This window comes from Mytilus galloprovincialis, chromosome 10, assembly GCF_965363235.1.
Source record: "Mytilus galloprovincialis chromosome 10, xbMytGall1.hap1.1, whole genome shotgun sequence".
NCBI classification, from domain to species: domain Eukaryota; kingdom Metazoa; phylum Mollusca; class Bivalvia; order Mytilida; family Mytilidae; genus Mytilus; species Mytilus galloprovincialis.
Window position 1 is genome coordinate 19,071,157 of NC_134847.1, and position 20,113 is coordinate 19,091,269.

Below are 20,113 nucleotides of genomic sequence, written 5' to 3' on the forward strand. Positions count from 1 at the left end.
AATTCAGCTTAAGTTCTACTCTGATTGATTTTTGTATCAAATGAAGGTAGTCAAGGGAAATGCCATTGTAAAGATGTTTTCATCATGTATTTGATTAAGCATGAGTAAATTTATTGTTTTGTCTGCTTGATATTGTTTGATCAAATCTGGCAGAGGTTATCAGATAAGCTAAAGAATGATGAATTGCATCATTTGCATATTTTAACTTTAAAGCCTGGAAGTAATAATTCAAGTAGTAATTCATTTTTAGCTCACCTGACCTGAAAGGTCAAGTGAGCTTTTCTCATCACTTGGCGTCCGTCGTCCCTCGTCCGTCGTCCTGCATTCGTAAACTTTTTAAAAAATCTTCTCCTGAAACTACTCAGCAAAATTTAACCAAACTTGGCCACAATCATCATTGGGGTATCTAGTTTAAAAAATGTGTCCAGTGACCCGGCCAACTAACCAAGATGGCCGCCATGGCTAAAAATAGAACATAGGGGTAAAATGCAGTTTTTGGCTTATAACTCAAAAACCAAAGCATTTAGAGGAAATCTGACAGAGGGTAAAATTGTTAATCAGGTCAAGATCTATCTGCCCTGAAATTTTCAGATGAATCGGACAACCCGTTGTTAGGTTGCTGCCCCTGAACTGGTAATTTTAAGGAAATTTTGCAGTTTTTGGTTATTATCTTGAATATTATTATAGATAGAGATAAACTGTAAACAGCAATAATGTTCAGCAAAGTAAGATCTACAAATAAGTCAAATGACCAAAATTGTCAGTTGACCCCTTTAGGAGTTATTGCCCTTTATATTCATTTTTTAACAATTTTCATAAATTTTTATAAATTTTTGTAAATTTTTAGAAAATATTTTCCACTTGAATTACTGGGCCAAGTTCATAGAGATAATTGTAGCAACAAGAATTTTCAGTAAAGTTAGAATTACAAACACATCACGATCACCAAAACAAAAAATTTTGTGATGAATTTATCTGTCTCTATTGTTTAATATGCACATATACCAAGGTGAGCGACACAGGCTCTTGAGAGCCTCTAGTTTTAATGAACAATAAATTTCTCACTTATATTTTGAACAGAAAAAAAACAACTATCATATTCAAAGTTATACTAGCAACTTAAAATTAAGAGGCTAATCTTTAGATTTATTGAGGAAAAAAACAGATTGCTCAACAAATGTAGGATATATATATATCCTCCCCTTTTTTCACATGAATTTTTATAAACAAAACTTCTAAACTGCCTGAGGAGTATTGATAAAATTTACTCATTCATGGATCTCAACATGAAGATATGCATAAAGGGAATATAATCATGGTCCCCCATGCTAAAGGGAAGATAGTGGAATTATTTAACAAATTTTTCTACAGTCTGAGAGATGTATGGACTGTCTCAGAATCTTGATTTAACCCTCACTTTTATTTCAAATCTGTGTATCCCAAAGTCTGTCTGACTGACAAAATGTCAGATAAAAAAATCATTGGGTCAGACAGCAATTTTCAGTTTTTTTAGTTACAACTATACTATGTAGTAGAAAATTGTCAACTTTCTTTTTCGATCAGGACAACCCTAAAACAATTTGGCAGACTGTCAGATGCTTTTAAAGACTTTGAGATGTCTCCGAATCTATTTACTTAAATGTCCCTTCTTTTTTTCAGATGCTTCTAGAGAGATGTATGGACTGTCTCAGGATCTCGCTGCCTCAAGTGATTATGAAAAATTGGAAAAATCGTTACTTTCTGGACTTCCAAATGAAGTGGACTTTGTAATCAATGTTTGTACCCTTCTGTCCAATGAAGGTCGCCATATTCTACGACTCGATCAATCTAGATATTTACTTACCTTGTTATTGGCTCATATAGGATTGTTTGATTACAGTAAGTTTTTCATAAATGAAATTTTAGTGTTCGAGACAGCTAATTTCTGGAAACTTTTAATAAACTTTTTAATTGAATCTTTTTACTAGAGTGACTGAAATTTATTTTAGTCAATATACGGATGGATATAGTTTGCTCATACCAATGTTGAAAAGAAGACTATAAATTATTTATTATCTGTTCCACATTATGAATTTTCAGTCAAGGGGAAATAACTCATTTATTTTAGAAATAGATAGAGAAGGATTTAACGTTGCCAAGCATTCAGATGTGAAACAACAGGATTGATATAACATGCTATGCAATTCAGTGTTTTCTAGAACCATTCAAAAATTACTGATTTGTACAAGCACTTAATGAAACATATGCTACAAGACACATGAAAAAAAAACGGATTTGATTGTTTTTTAATTTGAGTAAAAGATGTGTAAAAGATATTGAATTTGAATTATATAAGTTAGCAACATGTACTATAGATAATAAATTATATTTTCCAGGTAAAGATGGATTAGAAGATCTGTATGTGAATGGTTGGTATAAACATTCTAAAAGAAATTTTGTAAGAGTAAGTATTGTTTGTTCAGTAAACAGATTTCTTGGCAGACTTTTTCAATCTTTAAATTGATTGATAGAATTAAAAGGAATAACTTCAAGTGTTAAAAAGATCTGACAGTTTTACCTAGAAAAGTTGCAAAGTACATATTGATGCAGATGTACATGATTGGTGCCTTTGATAATCAGAGAAAACAGGATGTTTGGTGGAAATACCATAGTATAATTCTATGATATACTGGAACATTTCAAGCTTTTAATGACAGAGTGCTTTTAATGTAGCTAGCTGTTTACATTATAAAATACTGGAAGGTCTCAATACAATAGCTATCAAGCAAAGTATCATTATGAAGCATACATGGTAGGGTCTAATTAAGTGCACAAGAACGGCTAAATTTCTTCTCCAGTTTTGAATGTATGAAATTTTTATATATGAATTAGCATTATTTATGAATTTATTCAAACCATTGTTAATACTTTATTTTTGTTTGTTTTACAGTTCTGGTTAGACACAGTAAAAGACAGTTCAGCAAAAATGTTAATATCAAGTACAAGAGAGTGTCAGCTTGGTATGTGTTGTGATATGTTCAGTTTATTTTTTAATTATCTCCCTTTAAATATCAATGAGTTATCTCCCTTTGAATATCAATGAGTTATCTCCCTTTGAATATCAAAGAAAGAGAATTCAAGTTAGGTTATATACATAAAGATATGAAATACATAATGAATTAATTCTGGAAACAATTTGTTTTTTATTAGTTTTCTTTTTACATATTATTTGTTTCATACCAAATACAAAAAAAAGTTGTCATCACATTAATAAAAAGAATGGAATTCACATAGGTAAACTTGTCAAATTAGATTCTGCTTCAGAAATGAATTACTTTGCTTTTAAAGATTTAAAATTGAGAGTAAAACTGTAAAAGAGTACAAATAAATTCATTATTTTCAATTTTACAGTGTTAAATATGCATCATCATCTTTATGTTATGATGTCTACATAAGTATCATTTGATTATTACAGATTCTTTAACGGGAGAGGAGGTATTAAATCTTGGCAGAGACTTGGGCAAAAATGACAAGGAAGGTCAGCGTGTGATGCAGGTGAGTAATTCTACTAAAATATCAACTACAACAATAATAATAATCAGGTCAGACTTGTGCACTTTTCAATGAATTGGTTTGTGTAAAAAGATAAGAAAAATTCACAATAGCTGTTTGGTCGAAAGAACTTAATATCAAGAGTCTAAGGTTTAACTTAAGTTGCAGTGTTTAAACCTCAAAATTTTATAAACTGTCCAGGTAAATGAGTGGGGATTTGATATATAGCATTTTGTCTCTAGTTATTTTAAGCATCACTTCTAAAGCACAATTTTATGATTTTTTTTCAAACAGTAACAAACCTCCACATTTACAATTCATTAACATAAAGCTGAAAGGTTCTATGGAGAATAATGATGTAACAAGATTAATTGAAATATGTGATACCACCAGATCCTTTAGGTCTTTATATATGTTCATATAAAACAGGTTCCTTTATAAAACAGTCTTTAGAGCTGAGGACAGGGGACTCTTAGTTAGTTTTACTTGTACATATATAGATATGTGTGTGTGTGTTCAACTCAGTTATTTTATTGTTGTTGTTACTTTTGTTTATGTCACAAGTATAATGTTACTTATATGACAAATAAAGATTATTATTATATATTTTATTAAATATATTTGCAGGTTGCTGTGATTTTAAGAAATTTGTCATTTGAAGAAGATAATTGTAAATTTATGGCATCAAGTGACCTAGTATTCAGGTAAGTTTAATAGTACCTATAAATATTGCATTGATGTTTATAATACACACAAATTGTAAATACTCAAACTTGTGCTTTATATTGAAGTTTACTGTGTCGCCCAATAAGTTAACCAATCTTTGATGTTTTTGTTGCATTTTGTTTAATTGAAAAGTAAGAAGAAATAATCATTATTTTGAAAGCCAGCTTCATACTTGGAATGGAATGGAAATTATAAGTTATTATTTGTCACATTTCAGATTTTTATTCCTATGTATACACTGTCAGTATGGATCATTGCGGCAGCTGGCTTTAGATACATTTGGAAATCTAGCAGAAAAGGTAAGTATCACTACAGTGTTAAAATGAATAGATGTTTTGATAAATATATAAATCTAAATAACTGCAAAATAGATATTTCTGAAAGTTTATCATAAATGTTTTCAAATAATGTTGACGTTTAAGTGCCTGTACTTATTCAGGACTACAATGGCTAATCACTATTATATATATAAATTGTTCAAATAAAATTTGACTTTGTTTTTGCAATACTGGGAAAAGTAGTAATTTTATGAACAAATAAGTAAAGACAAGTTTATTGTAATAAGTTAAAAGAATGTGAATTAAATTTTATAAACTTTGTGTTTTTTTCAGTTGATAATCGATGATGATGCCGACAAGAACCTGATTTTAGATCTTATCAGTAAATGTATCGCATCTAATGATAAATTTGATGTCGTGAGAGGTATGTGAATTTTACCATATTTTTATTGACCACTAAATCATATCAGGTGATAATAAATATCTGTTAAACCATACAAGATTAATGCAGCTCTAATTCAAGTTCAATGAATTTACTTAACTAGTATGTTTTGAAAATTTGTAGGAACAATGACATATGTAATATGTGGATATTAAATTAACAGATTATACACAATCAAAATAAGTTTTTAGAAATGAACATATTTTAGACTCTCTATACTTTATTTCAGTACAAATCATTATGAAAATATCAATTATGCAAAAATATCCACAGCTGACCAATGAATGTAAATAATCTTTCTCTTTCGGACAGTAAATGAACACTTTAATGAACACAAAGTGTTCATTAACTTTTGTGACAGAAGTCATAGTTTGTTTAAACTAAAAAGGTATCAAAAAGTACATTTTGATAGAAATTTCCAGATAAAATGTTCCTTATCTCTCTATATCTGTGAAATAATGCTATAATGTACATGATCAAACTTCAATTAAAGACTTAATCACTATTTAGAAGGTTTCTTTCACACTGACAAAATTACAAAACATTTCTTTGGTTTCTATTGATTTCTGTAGTATAAAATGGACTGATGCAAGTTTAAAGAGGGTAAATAGGTTTATGAGACTGCACATGATTAAGATCAATCATCAATGTAGATAAAAAATATTTTAGCAGTTTTGGTTGGAGAATGAGAGTTGAAAAGACTAAAAATAAGTTACAATGTTGTACTAATTGTACTAGAGAATGAGAGTTGGTAAAAAGACATGCAAAAAGTTACAATATTTGAATACATAATACATTTAAAAAAAAATGCTATTTAAAGAATGACTGTTATATTTTTCTGTCTATGAAGAAATGACATAAAAAATGTGGTGCACACTGAATAACGCATGTAGCGGGTTATTTAACAGTGTGCACCACATCTTTTATGTTATTTCGAATAGACAGAAAAAATATTACAGCCATTTCTTATGATTTAATTCTAAATTCCATTTTAAACCGTGAAAAAATATTGATGATGTCACGGTCACATGACTAAATTATGTCTATGGGCTGATAACAAAATAATGTCAGCCAATCAGAAGACGTGTTACATCCAAAATTAAATTATTTATAATGGTCAATATTATTTTTAGGTTTGGAAATCTTGGGTAAAATGTGTCAAATTGAAGAGAATGAGCTGCATATATCTGAGGGTTTAGATGAAAGTATATACAGTCAGTTATTCAGACTAGCCTGTGTATTTGACATTCAGCTGATTGTGCACAGTTTAGAAACCTTATATCAATTGTCAGAACTCGGAGAACAGACAAGTACTAGAATAGCTTCGGTTAAAAATGCTGTCAGTAAGTGTTGAGTTTGCAGTAACTTAAGGCATTAACATATAGATATGGTTTGTTTTTAGAATCAAAACTCCTCACACTGGAATGTTAAAAGAGTGCATTGATATACCAAACATTGTGCTGTCACACCCAAATCACTTTAAATTTATTCTCAGTTGGGGAAAAACTTTCTAATTTTATACTCATCAACTATCTATTATCTTTTTTTTTAAGTGAACAAAAATCATCAGTCATCTTATTCTTGTGACTTGAATGAAAACTAATAATGTAAAATTTGCATTTTTTTTTTTATTTCAAATTGTAGCTTTGATTATCAACCCCTGTGTATAAAAGTATGTCCACAATTTAAACGTTTTCTGTATAGAAAATCAGTTATATATTATTTGGTATCTCAGAATATATCTAAAGCTGTTGTGTTCATGTTTATAGTCTTTTACTTTGTTTTCTCATCAGATTTATTAGTGACACTGTTATCAATAGAGGCTCAGTCCTACGGTCCTAACTCACTGATCGGTATAAAGGTTGTAGAATACTGCCCTCCATCGGGTGTTCCAGGAGAGAGAAAAGTACACGAAAATTCTCCTGTTCCAGTACCTGCTCCTAATACACCTGTTCAAAGTAAGTATTTCTTTAATGATATAAGTAAAACCTGAGCATTCATCTGTCCCAGTATCTGCTCCTTGTACATTTAAAAAGCTGTTTCTGTTCCAGTGCTTTCACATGTACAGACATACTGTAGAAAAATTAATTTTCGTTGGGTTAACATTTCATGGTTTTATCTCTATATAAGATTTTATTGGGATTTAATTTCGTGATTTCTACTAAATGGAAGGGATTAAATTTTCGTGAAGGTTTTAATTTCGTGGATATATTCTTTCCTGGTAATAAATGAAATTAAATCCTCCACGATTTTTTTCTTCTGCTTTTACAGTATGAACATATGGTTAATTCTAATGATTATATTTTGAACTAAAAAAATAGAAAATTGATAAACAGAACTTGAGGAATACACCATTGAGACATCGACCTATAAACACACAAGAAGCATGTGGAAGCCAACATGTAATCTTTAAACAAGAAACAATATGTCAAGTTCTAATTTATATATCAATAACATCAATGTTACTTCATCAGAGTGGTAACAAATATAATGTAAACCAATAAAGTTTTATGAAATGTTAAATATTGTTGTATGCTTTTATATGAATAAAATGTATCAAAAGGCTATATGCAACTTTTCAATGTCCAGTTGGTCTTAAATTCTTTGAACCTAATGTATACAATGTGTGACTAATGAAGTTTAATTATTACAGAAGTACAGCCAGCAGTACTACAGAGTCCACAACAACAACCAGTACCTCCCCCTCCTCCCACTCTACAACCTGGTGTTACATGTGACGTCGAATCTACTACATGTAATTGGTACGGTCTTTGTTTACATTGTAACGTCAGTCTTTATAAAGTTGAATATTATAGGAAAGGAAATTTTGAGCCTTCTGACTGAAATTGAATATACAAATGAAAAAAGTTCTTACATAGAAACAAATCAGAAAACTTTTCAACTATTCAATAAATAAAATCAAATCATTATGATATGAAAAATTTGTAGGAACATCTATTTTTTTAACCTTCCACACCAGCTCAGTTAGTTTAAATTAAAGAGTTTGGAGTGGTAACCTTTTGTTTGTCCACTTAAGGTCTAGTTTCTTGAGATAAAATGCAAATTACTGTGTAGATCATGAACAAATATTTCAATAGCCATTTAACAAAAACTTGTTTCAATTTTATACCATTATTTGAATCTGATTTGTGAAGTTGCATTTAATGTTTATTATTAATTTTTTTGCAGGTTGCAAGCTACCTTTGAAATAAAAGGAGATTGTGCTACATCCCAGCTGCATTTATATGCTGAATATGTCCACTTCTGTAAAAAGTACAGTCTACCGCAAATTCTTCCTTCACATTCATTTCACAATAGTGTTAAGTAAGTATTCAAATTATTGTCCTCTGCTGTATAAATCACAAGGGACATAGGAATAGTTTTCCTGCAGGAGTAATGAGACTATGATCATTTTTTTTATTATTTTAAGAAAATGACAATTTTGCCAACTTTTTACTTGATTGTCTTTAAATGACTATATTTCCAACAATTTATGCAGGAGTTATGGAACTTTGACCATTTATGGACAAGAATGGTCAAATCTACTAGAATGACACCTTATGTATGCAACTCATGTGAAACTGTTTGCCAACAAGAATTCAAACAATTTTTTGTCGTCATGTGTTGGTGACCATACTTTTTACTGTAATTAAGTGTGACTTTTTCTGCTGGTGCTATTTGACTCTTACACTTTTCCCATATTTAATATTTGTTTATATTTATAATATAAAGAATTGTAATGATGAATTGTATTATTTGTTATTTCAGGTCTGTTTTTCCGAGAGTACAGGTTGTAGCCAGTGACAGATCAGACGGAACCAAAGAATTATCTTACCATGGTCTCAGTAAACGCCAAGTTTCTCAACCATTTACTATTCACTGTTCAGGTAACATTTTATCTTATTTAAACATTTAAACAAAAAAATAACATAATTTATTTTTTATTGATTTGATCATTTGATACAAAAAGATAGATCATATAATTTGTAATGCATTTCTTTATAGTAATTTTGATTGCCCAATACTACTTTAAAAAAAAATCAGATAATTATTTTAGAATGCTTTCAATAACTTTTTGTGACTATAGTTATCATCTATTAATATCATTTTTTTTTAATTGACAAGGAATAGATCTTATAGGATATGTAACCAAATTGAATCTCATTTTCTACAAACTAACTCAATAGTTAGAAATTGTTAAGAGAAACTTTCATATGAAATTTAACATGTGAAGAACCTTCTACAGACCATGTATTTAAAAAAAAATTCTATACTTCTAAGTCGTTCAAAATTGATTTGCACAAGATGGAAAGCATAGTTGTTGTAGTATGCATGTTGTTTGTTGTGTGTGTATTGCAAGAATTATAAAATTTCAATTTGTCCATAATTGAAATATTTCTAGACTCTCATATGTTGTCCAATATTAATCATGGAAAAAAAATTATTTATGTACCAGAAACAGTATGAAAACATGAAAAAGTTATACATTTTCTTCCTCTTCAGTTTGATAAGTTGTACAAGTTGAATGAGATTCTAGAAATATTTTTGTTATGGCTCTTTTATCTAGTTTAATTGATTGTCTACTCTGATATGTGGAAATATTAAAAAGATATCAGCTATTACATTATTTTTGACAAACAAATTTAAAAAGAATTTAGCATGAAAAATGTAGACAATTTGTTACTAGATGTTTTTGTGTATCCTTGTCTTACTATTGTATAAGCAGAAAGCATCTTAGTATCTATAATTTTTGAATAGTTCAGAAGCATGTGATAAGAGAATTTTTAAAACTTTGGTTGAATGTCAAAAAGCAGTATTTTTAAAAGAACTCTGAGGCATATTTTGAATTTGATTGTTAATTTTTTATTTATTTTTTTCATGGAGCATTGAAGCCTTTTGATTTATGAATATGGATATAAAGTATTTTGTGGAAAGAAATTATGCTGCCAAGGGACTGCATCTTCTTGCCTTGCTGCATGACTGTTATATTTAGTGATATATTCAAAAGGCTACTCGCAAGATCAACTTCAGAATTATTCATTTAAAAAGAAACCTTGGTTACTTCTGATTCATATAGAAATTTATAGAATCTTCATAATTATGTTGCATTTGTATTCAGAGTTTAAGTTGTGTAATGCACTATTGCTATTTTATAAGGCCAGGAAAATTTTCAAACTTTTGTTTTTCCCCCATTGTTTGCAATCTTAATGTTTTACAATGAATAATGGAATAAAAGTGAACCTATTTCAATGTTGAAAATTTTATAATTTTTATGGCCTAAAGCACATGTGCATTACTTGTGTCAGTATTAACATCTTAAGCAAGTAAAAAAAATGATAAAATAAAGACAGATTTTCAAAAACTTGACTTTTGAAAAGAAAGTCTTAAAATACTGCTGTTAGAACAAACTCTTTTTGTTTTTGCATATTTGCGAAAGAAAAGCTGTTTATTGCATGTTTATGAAGATGTTAATATTGAAGAACACATTGCATGTATTGATTGTGTATATAGAAACTAACAAATTGTTACTCAATTCATGGGAAAAAAATATAAAAAAAGGAAGATGGATAAAATGAAATGTGTGCTTCAAAAAATTTCTTTCTTTTTTTGAAAGAAAAATTGCACAACTCGTATCTTTGAAAAAATTTATATTCTTAAAATTTCATGAAACATTTAGTAAAACTATTTAGCTAAAAAGCTGTGAATATGAACAGACTTTTTTTTTATTTACTTTGTTATAAAATTTGCTTTTAAGTATGTTCTGAAATAGTTTTTTCCATGAGATGTGTAATGCATGTTATGTAGTGTTGTTTGCTTCTCAAAGTTTGCGTGTTTAGATGTTCCTTCATTTTGCTTTCAGTCAGTAAACCTAGTAGTGTACTGCAAGGCTTTCCATCTGCTAATTCTGATTTAACACAAACGCCAATGTTACGGCAACGTCTTCTGGATCCTCCACGATTATCTCCCTTACAAGCCTCTCCATCACTTCTACCTGTAGGTGGTGCCATAGCCTCCAGTCACAGTGCAATACAGTTAACTGCAGCGTCTCCGGTCATGTCCAAGTCCAAGGCTCTTCTTCATGCAAAGCTGCAACAACCAAAAATACAACAATCTCCCCTGGCTCAGCAAAGTTGGCCCCAGTCACCTCAGCAAACTTGGCCTCCGTCACCTCAGCAACATATTGTCACATCGTCTGGTGCTATTCCTCATGTATCTCAAGGAGTCAGTGTTGTTATTGCCCAGCCGATGGTGGCTGGCATTCCACAGCAAACCTTGCCACTTGTTATTGAAGGAATGTCTGCAGATCATTTGGACTCAGCTAATAAACCAATAGAAACCAAAATGATCAAGAATTTGTTAGCCAAAAAGCTACGACCCCAATCTACTCCAGTCCCAATCTGTCCAAAGATTTCTGAACCATCGTCTAATCCAATGCATTTATTGACATTCACTGCACAACAGAGTAATGTTATCCAAGGACATATTCAGAATCAGCCAATCATACCACAAGTAATCATTCATCAACCAGTGGCTCCGCCTCCACGACCAGTTACACCAAAAGCTGAAAAAACTCCTAAAAAACCAGTTGCATCTAGTCAAAAACCACAAACTCCTGTAAGTCAAAATTCACTAACTCCTGTATCTGAGAGCAAGAGGAAACCAACGAGGAGTAGTTCTAGGGTACCATCACCGAAAGGAACCTCTCCTAAAAGATCATCTTCACCAAGAACAAATTCACCAAAATCACCAAAGACTTATGATCTTGATGTTTGTGGCAAAATTGAAAGAGCAAAAGACCTTACTCAAATTGGCATAGAAGCCAGAATTGAGCATGTTGAAAACAAATCCGTACCAAAGTCAGATCCTTTGCCTGATCCGTCCTCATCTACAGTTGTGCCAGAAAACAAAAGTGAAAATAATGACATTTTTACAAATGGTGAAAATCAAAATAATTCCTCAACCATATTGTCAGATAGTGCTATTATCACCGACTCATCATCATCATTAGTCGTCTCATCTACCTCTAATCTCATCACAAATGATACCCACCGTAGTTATAATAATGTGTGTGAAACCAAGGAAACATCATGTGACATATTAAAGGACCAATCAGAAAGTCTTTCACTAGAACAGAGTAATCCATCTGAAATCATTTCATCTCATTCTTCATCCACAAACAGTGAATGTGTTAAAAAAGTATGTGATACAAATGATTCTACAAAAAGTATAAAAACAGGTGTAGATGATTTGAAATCGGTAGAAAACAGTTGTGTTCAAACAAATGGTCGGATAAATGGCATTAAAAATGAATTAAATTCTGATACTCAACAAAATCTAGACAAAAAGGAAGTTAGTGTTAAATTGAACCATGAAAACAGTTCAAATTTTGGGACAATGAACGGTAATTTAAGTTCACCCGAGGTCATCATTCCTTCTCCGACAGGGGAAACCAACGGGAATAATGAAATGGAAGATCCGTTTGAATCAAGAAAATCACAGGAGTTAAAACAGGCAATTAGCAAAATTGTTGATAAGGTTGGGAAAATGAATGGTGCAATTAATCATAACATTGATGACTATTTGGAGCATAATGGTGAAAATACATTAGTGAATGGAAATGATGATGTAGATTGTAAAGACAATACCGTGAGAGTTGTAGACGCTAATGGTGATGAAGTTATTTTAAGGACAGATGGAGTAGATTTGGTTGTAAACGAAGGAGATCAGTTAATCATCGGTTCACAGGGAACAATTGAGGTAAATGGTCTCCCGGATGAGGATGAGGACGACCCAATGTTGATTGATGATCCGCCTGCTGAAGCTGATACGTCAGATCTGGAAGTAATCAATGCTGTCAATTCTATTCCACAAGAAACAGAAGAAACGCCATTCATGAAAAATTCTGCTGTTAATTCTATTATACAACCCCTCCCTGATTCTGAAACTATTGATGCTGTAAATTCTATTCTGGATATGGAACAAGAACCTGAGGAAGAACAATCTGAACAAGCATTTATGGATAATACATCTCATTGTTATGAATTGGTAGGTGAACCATCAGAAGAAGAAACTGATGGTGATGAAGTCATCATTGAAAATGAAATGATGCTTCAACCATCAAAACCTGTCGGTAATGATATCGCTGCTAGCAAGCAATGTAACGATGCAGTTATGTATCAAGAGGATGGTTCTGCCACTGATTCTGCCACTGAAACTGTAGATGAGGTTACTCCTGCTGTGTTGGTTACTGAACAGCCACCACAGGCTATGGATACTGACGAAAAAAATCAGACTGTTTTAATTCTTAACACGGAACAAATTGTTCACCCTCCTAGCAACATTGTTCCTGAAATTCAGAAACCAAAGGAGGAACCTCAAATAAAACCTAACCCTCCTTTACCTGAAAGTGAAGAGGTTAAAATACGCATTACTAATGAAATTTGTACAACTCGTCATGTGCCTACTCCTGAATCTTCTCGTGATAATGAACTTAGTTGTGATAGCTTCGCATCATCCAATACGGACTCTGATAAACATTCCATGCCTTCACCAGTGGCATCCACAACACAAAATTGTCACTTCAATTTAAACATTATCCATAGTAATCCAAAATCTGTGTCTTCAAGTAGACCCAAACTGCCAGAGAAAAAATCAAAGAAGAGAAGTAGAAGTGGGTCGGGAGATTCACGGGGGTCATCATCAACTACCACAGTTATTGCATTAGAATACATGTGTGAATGGAGTGGTTGTAAAAGGTAATATATTGTATTTAAAAACTTTAATTAGGTTTTAATCTAACAGTCATTTACACAAACTATATTGATCATACACAAAAATGAACCAACACCTGGTAAATATTTAATATGATACAACTCTGTAATAGATGCAGGGTCTTAACAATAAAACCTATTAAATGAACTCTTATAACAACGTATAGTCAGATATAAGAAGATGTGGTGTGAGTGCCAATGAGACAACTCTCCATCCAAGTCACAATTTGTTAAAAGTAAACCAGTATAGGTCAAAATACAGCCTTCATCACAGAGACTTGGCTCACACAGAACAGCAAGCTAACATGTCTGATTAAAATTACTGTTGTTGTTTAGAGAGTTTACAAAATATTTTATATATTCATCTTAAGAGTAAGTATTCTGCGAAGAAGAAGAAGTCAATTGATTGAAAAGATTTGAAAAGAGTATAACGTGTTCATGATCATGATGATTCACTTGAAAAGGGTATAACTTGTTCATGATCATGATGATTCACTTGAAAAGGGTATAACTTGTTCATGATCATGATGATTCACTTGTTAACTATGCAATACAAAATTACAAGATTCAGAATTTGAAGTGATATGAGCATTTAGGAATAAAAAAAAGTTATGGCGCTTAATACCTTGTGGAGAAAGTCTGATAGAATAACACAGTTTGAAGAGCAACTGTCCCGAAATAACAACAAAAAGGGGGGTACATAAGCAATGGTATAGATCTACAATGTTCATGTGTATGACATATGTAGGGGTACATAAGCAATGGTATCTACAATGTTCATGTGTATGACATATGTCTAACTTGATATGGTATATGCACTGAAAAGAGAGATAACATGAAATCCTTTTAAAAAATCGAGAGAAAAAGGGATATGGTTTAGATATACTGTGTAAATGAAGAAAAATGAAGACAAGTTATAGAGATAATAGTGGTATATAACATAAACTGATTTATTGTTGTTTTAAGGAAAGTTATATCATGACCAATAGAAACATGATAAAAAGACCATACAATGAGATCAAACAATTTGTTGACTTATGCCTATGTCAATTCTAAGAATTTACCAATAACGACTTTAACTAATCATATGTATAGTATAAGTAGTTGTATTTATTTGTCAGAAATTGAATTTCTCTATAAATTAGTTGATCATTTTCTGTAAATTAATTTCAGATGTTTTGAGAATGCCAAAAGTGTATTTGTTCATGTATATCAGATCCATCTTAGTAGGAATCCAGAGGGTTATTGTCTTTGGGATGGTTGTGAAAAATTATTACGCAAAAGATGGTCATTGGCAACTCACGTACAGGTAGGATATTTGTCTATTTTAAGGAATAGACACAAAGCGTCTTTGAATAGCTGAATTTTATATCATAAGAACATATATATTGATTCAGAACTGGTTGAAATTTTAAGGCTTTCATTTGTGATTGTGACAATACTTTGAATATCATAACTTAATTTTGGGGGTTGTAATTGCACTAGACAGACCTCTTTTTCTCACTTCTAGACGAGATGTATTCCAATCAAGAGTTATTGTATACCAATGTCTGTTTGTCAACACAGGATGATCGATAAACCTAGTTCCTTAAACCAATCATCACATGATTTTAGGATTCACAGAAGAATGCTCCAGTTTGATTTTGAAAATTTTATACTTTGTCATTCAACTGTTATGGGACTTTAACTGTTGAAATTAACTCCAGGGTGCCAGCAATGTGCCTAGGGGTATCATAATGGAATTTTTCTAAGGAGACATTTTATTTGCTTTTGATAAATGCCTTCTAAATATCCGAATTTATTTTTGCAACAATTTTAAAAAGCACAATAAGGGTGTTATCACAAGCTGACTATGTTTTCAAAAACATAACAGGCTTGCAAAAAATATTGTCCAGTCATTATTTACAATTTCTCTGTAATAAATATACCAAGGAACAAGAATCACAGATGCCAAGTGATGAGAAAAGCTAAGTATATTGTTGACCATGATTTTGTTCTTAATATTATTGTATACACCAGTTTGTATTACATAACATTACCCCCTAATTTCAGGACCACCACTGTTCAGACTCTGCCTTACAGACTGCAGCTATACGACGATTCCATGCCACACAGACTGGTGCCCCAGCTCAGAACCCAAGGATACCAGCATTAGTCTATCCACCTGATGCTGCATGGCAGGCCATTAGAAGATTTACACCAAAACCCCCATATCCAGAATTCATGGTAAGGAGGATCATATTACATGAAAAATTTATAAACACATAAATTCAGTTTGAATTGATATATTTTGTAGTGATTTTAACCCAAGTCCATGCTTAAGTAGGTTTTTATCCGCATGAAATATTTGCAACTGGAAGGTAACCAATAACCCACGTCCATGTTTTAGTAGGTTTTTATCCGCATGAAATATTTGCAACTGGAAGGTATCCAATAACCCACGTCCATGTTTTAGTAGGTTTTTATCCCCATGAAATATTTGCAACTGGAAGGTAACCAATAACCCACGTCCATGTTTTAGTAGGTTTTTATCCCCATGAAATATTTGCAACTGGAAGGTAACCAATGAACAACAATCAATTATTTTAGCAATAGATAACAGTTGTAGGGGAAATTAGAATACACACCTATTTTCCAAGTTTAATGTGATTGTAGGTGATTATTTGTCCTCTTTTAGTTGTTACTTCAGGGTTTTTTTTGTGAAGAATAAAGTGAAAGAATGTTTTAAACCCGAAATTCTTATGAATATCTAAGAAATATAATACATTTGACAATTACCATGCAGTGTTGTACATGTATGAGTTAATGGAATGTTCCCCAATTTTATGGCTCTTCATCAATTTGATTTACAACTGAACCATGTGAACGTTTTGTCGAGAAATTGATTCCAAAGAAACCACAAATATATGACAACTAATTTAACAAACAAACAAAAATATGAGCAAAGAACCAGAAAGACAATAGTTTAAAAGTCAAACTTTAAGCTTATGTTAATGTTTTTTTAGGAACCCAGAGAAGGACCAGTCACAAAACACATCCGACTGACTGCTGCACTCATACTCAGGAATTTAGCTAGATATTCTTCTCTTGGAAGAAGGTAAGTTATCCATAGAATATAATGGACCAGAATTTTCATTGGCCATATTGCCTGCATTTTAAGTATCTACAATTGATGCAATTAGATTTAGATTTCTGCAAAATTGTAGAAAGCAAGAAATGAGAAGGATTGTTTCATGTATACTTTTTGCTATTTTTGCAACAATAAATCAAGTGCAAACTCAGATCTCTGCCAAATAAATATAATTAATAGAACTATTTATGTACATGTATAGCTACTCTCAATTAAAAAAAAATGGTATATTTTATTTGTTCATGAACATAAATTCTACAAAGTATAAAATCTTTTGATAAGGATTGGTTAAACATAAGTTCAAAAACACAAAGAACCCTGTCAGGAACATACATGTTGAAATCATCAATCCAGTTTTGATCATCAATTTTTAACAATAAGCATGAAGATCAACAGCAACATGTAAATGCATTTGAAATTCTATAAAATGACTATTAGAAAATGTCATACATAGTGAGGCTGCTAAATTTTTCTTAACCCTTTCACCAACAAGTTCCGGTTTACCGGAATTGCCTCTTCAGCCAGCTATCAGAAATTCACTCCGTTAAGTTCAACAATGAAACGAGATAAAAAAGATTTATTTGGACCACACACTTATTACACAAGACAGATTTTGCCTGTGACTTTATAATGTTGTCAGATGACATTTCATGTATTTCTTTTTCTTTTTCAGTTTAATAAAAAAGCATGAGTCTCATATAAACTATACAGCGATGAGTACGGTAGAATCATCAACAGCTTTAGCAAACTGTTTGTATGAAATTCTACATGATACCAGTTGATGATCTGTCAATCTCAATCTCATCAGTGCTTAACTTCATGTGTGCAAGGTCATCAAGATGTTTATATGTTCCATTTATTATGTTTGTTTAGGCAGCATGTATCAGACATGGATCTGTTTCATTGTCATCTGGATGTTTGTCCTATTAGTGTCCCAAAGTGAAAGTGTGTGTTATATAGACAGAATGTTAAATGTTATGTTATTTAAAAATAGTTTTTGTAATTTGGAATAAATTCATAAAATGGTGATTCCGATATCATTGTTGATAATTTTATGTGCTGGCATATACTTTTCAAAAGCAATTAAATTTTATGAATGTGTTGATATCTATTTATTATAGAATAAATGAGTATTTTGCATTTAAGAAAGTCATATTTTCATTGAAGTACTTTTCTCCATAATTCATATGCTATGTGTCAATATTTGAAAAAAGAAATTTTAATAAATCTTTATCTGTATTTTGTATTTATGATTTCATGTTGAATTCTTTCATACAGTAGAATCTGAATATTTAGAGGATACTGAGTTGGTCCTTGCCCTTCATCTGTGTTCATAAAATAATACTAAACAAATGGTATGGAAATGACCATAATCAGTTACAATCATGGCAATAATATATGATGTTTGAAAGCATAAATTAGAGTTACACTTTATAGACTGTAGATTCATTGTTATTTATTATCAATTCTAGTTGATATCATGGGTATTTGGAAACAATGAATTCAAATTTTCAGTGAAGTTTATATTTTGTTTACTCTGTCTGTATAAAAACTTTTGCAAAACCACAAAATCAACTATTGACAAAATTTCAATTTTGCTCTTTCCAAGAAAATTGGTACCTGAATGCACATTTTATGCTATATTATATTTAATCATTTGAATTTTTGCTCCAAATGAGTTGCCTTTTAAAGGGTATTCTTACAGTGGCGGATCCAGGGGGGGGGTTCCGGGGGTGCGCACCCCCCCTTTATTTTTGCCGATCAATGCATTTGTATTGGGACATATGTTTTGCACCCCCCCCTGCACCCCCCTTTGCCCTGGGTTAGCACCCCCCCTTTCGAAAATTCCTGCATCCGCCCCTGTCTTATTCCTTGCATACATATTTAAGTGAATTTCATTGGTACAGGGTAACCACTATTTAAATGTTAAACCAATCACAAATATTCTGTTGGAATGTTTGCAGACTTTGGGAAAACCATGATCCTCACTCCATGAAAAATTTAATAAACAAAAATAAATGAATCACAGTAAACGAAATTACAAATTTTTGAAGTGCATCACCTGGCACTTACAAAATTCATAAGAGTAATTTGTAGCATATATTTTACTTATATCTAACATGGTGTCAGCTAAAGAGAACACCTAAAATTATGTCAGCAAAAGAGAATACCTAAAATTATGTCAGTCAAAGAGAACACGTAAAATGATGACAATTAAAGAGAACATCTAGAATAATGTCAGCAAAAGAGAAAACTTATTAAAGAGAACATCTAGAATAATGTCAGCAAAAGAGAACACTTATAAAGACGTTGCCAAAAGAGAACACCTAAAAAGATATCAGTAAAAGGGAACATCTAAAATGATGTCAGCAAAAGAGAACACTTATAAAGATGTCAGCAAAAGAGAACACCTAAAATTTTGTCAGCAAAAGAGAATACCTAAAATTATGTCAGTAAAAGAGAACACCTAAAATGATGTCCGCAAAGAGAACACTTATAAAGACGTCGACAAAAGAGAACACCTAAAAAGATACCAGTAAAAGGGAACATCTAAAATGATGTCAGCAAAAGGGAACATCTAAAATAATGTCTCTAAAGGAGAACACATAAAATAATTACAGCAAAAGAGAACACCTTAAATGATGTCAGTAAAAGAGAACACCCAAAATGATGTGGACAAGGGAGAACACCTAGAATGATGTCAGTAAAAGAGAACACCAAACATTATGATATTAAAAAGACAACACCTAAAATGATGTCATTAAAAGAGAACACCAAATATTATGTCAATAAAAGAGAACACCAAAACATGTCAGCAAAAGAGATCACGTAAAATGATAGCAGTAAAGGGAACACCTATAATGATGTCGGTAGAATGGAATGCCTAAAATGATGTCGGCAAAAGAGAAAATTAATGATGTCAGTTAATGGAATTACCTATAAAGATGTCAGTAAAGGCCTTTAAGAGTATATATGAAATGTCAGTTAAAGGAAACCCCTAAAAAGATGTCAGTAAAAGAGAACACCAAAAATGATGTCAGTAAAAGAGTACAATAAAAAGATGTCAGTAAAAGTGTATAATAAAATTATGTCAGCAAAACGGCAAAAGAGAACACATAAAATGTCAGTAAAAGAAAACATCAAAATGATGTTGGTAAAATGGAACACATTCAATTATGTCAGTAAAAGAGTACACCTAAAATGATGTTGACAAATGATGTCGGTAAAAGAAAAC

The 20,113-nt window shown here is 31.4% G+C and overlaps 1 protein-coding gene across 3 annotated transcripts in view; it reads left to right on the forward strand.

The window, feature by feature from the left end:
* The window catches only part of LOC143049975 (uncharacterized), a 37,043-nt gene extending 18,926 nt beyond the window's left edge, over positions 1-18,117 (forward strand). For 2 of the 3 annotated variants that reach the window (XM_076223756.1, XM_076223758.1), the window contains 17 exons: positions 1,660-1,878; positions 2,376-2,443; positions 2,930-2,999; positions 3,455-3,534; positions 4,159-4,235; positions 4,475-4,556; positions 4,869-4,959; positions 6,111-6,320; positions 6,771-6,935; positions 7,631-7,739; positions 8,167-8,301; positions 8,746-8,864; positions 10,838-13,733; positions 14,922-15,057; positions 15,801-15,974; positions 16,754-16,845; positions 17,552-18,117. In XM_076223756.1, coding sequence (XP_076079871.1) covers positions 1,660-1,878; positions 2,376-2,443; positions 2,930-2,999; positions 3,455-3,534; positions 4,159-4,235; positions 4,475-4,556; positions 4,869-4,959; positions 6,111-6,320; positions 6,771-6,935; positions 7,631-7,739; positions 8,167-8,301; positions 8,746-8,864; positions 10,838-13,733; positions 14,922-15,057; positions 15,801-15,974; positions 16,754-16,845; positions 17,552-17,660 — 4,832 coding nt within the window. In that variant the 3' untranslated portion in view covers positions 17,661-18,117. The remainder of the gene's footprint in view (positions 1-1,659; positions 1,879-2,375; positions 2,444-2,929; positions 3,000-3,454; positions 3,535-4,158; positions 4,236-4,474; positions 4,557-4,868; positions 4,960-6,110; positions 6,321-6,770; positions 6,936-7,630; positions 7,740-8,166; positions 8,302-8,745; positions 8,865-10,837; positions 13,734-14,921; positions 15,058-15,800; positions 15,975-16,753; positions 16,846-17,551) is intronic. The other variant, XM_076223757.1, reaches the window with a different exon arrangement.
* Positions 18,118-20,113: the final 1,996 nt, after the last annotated feature.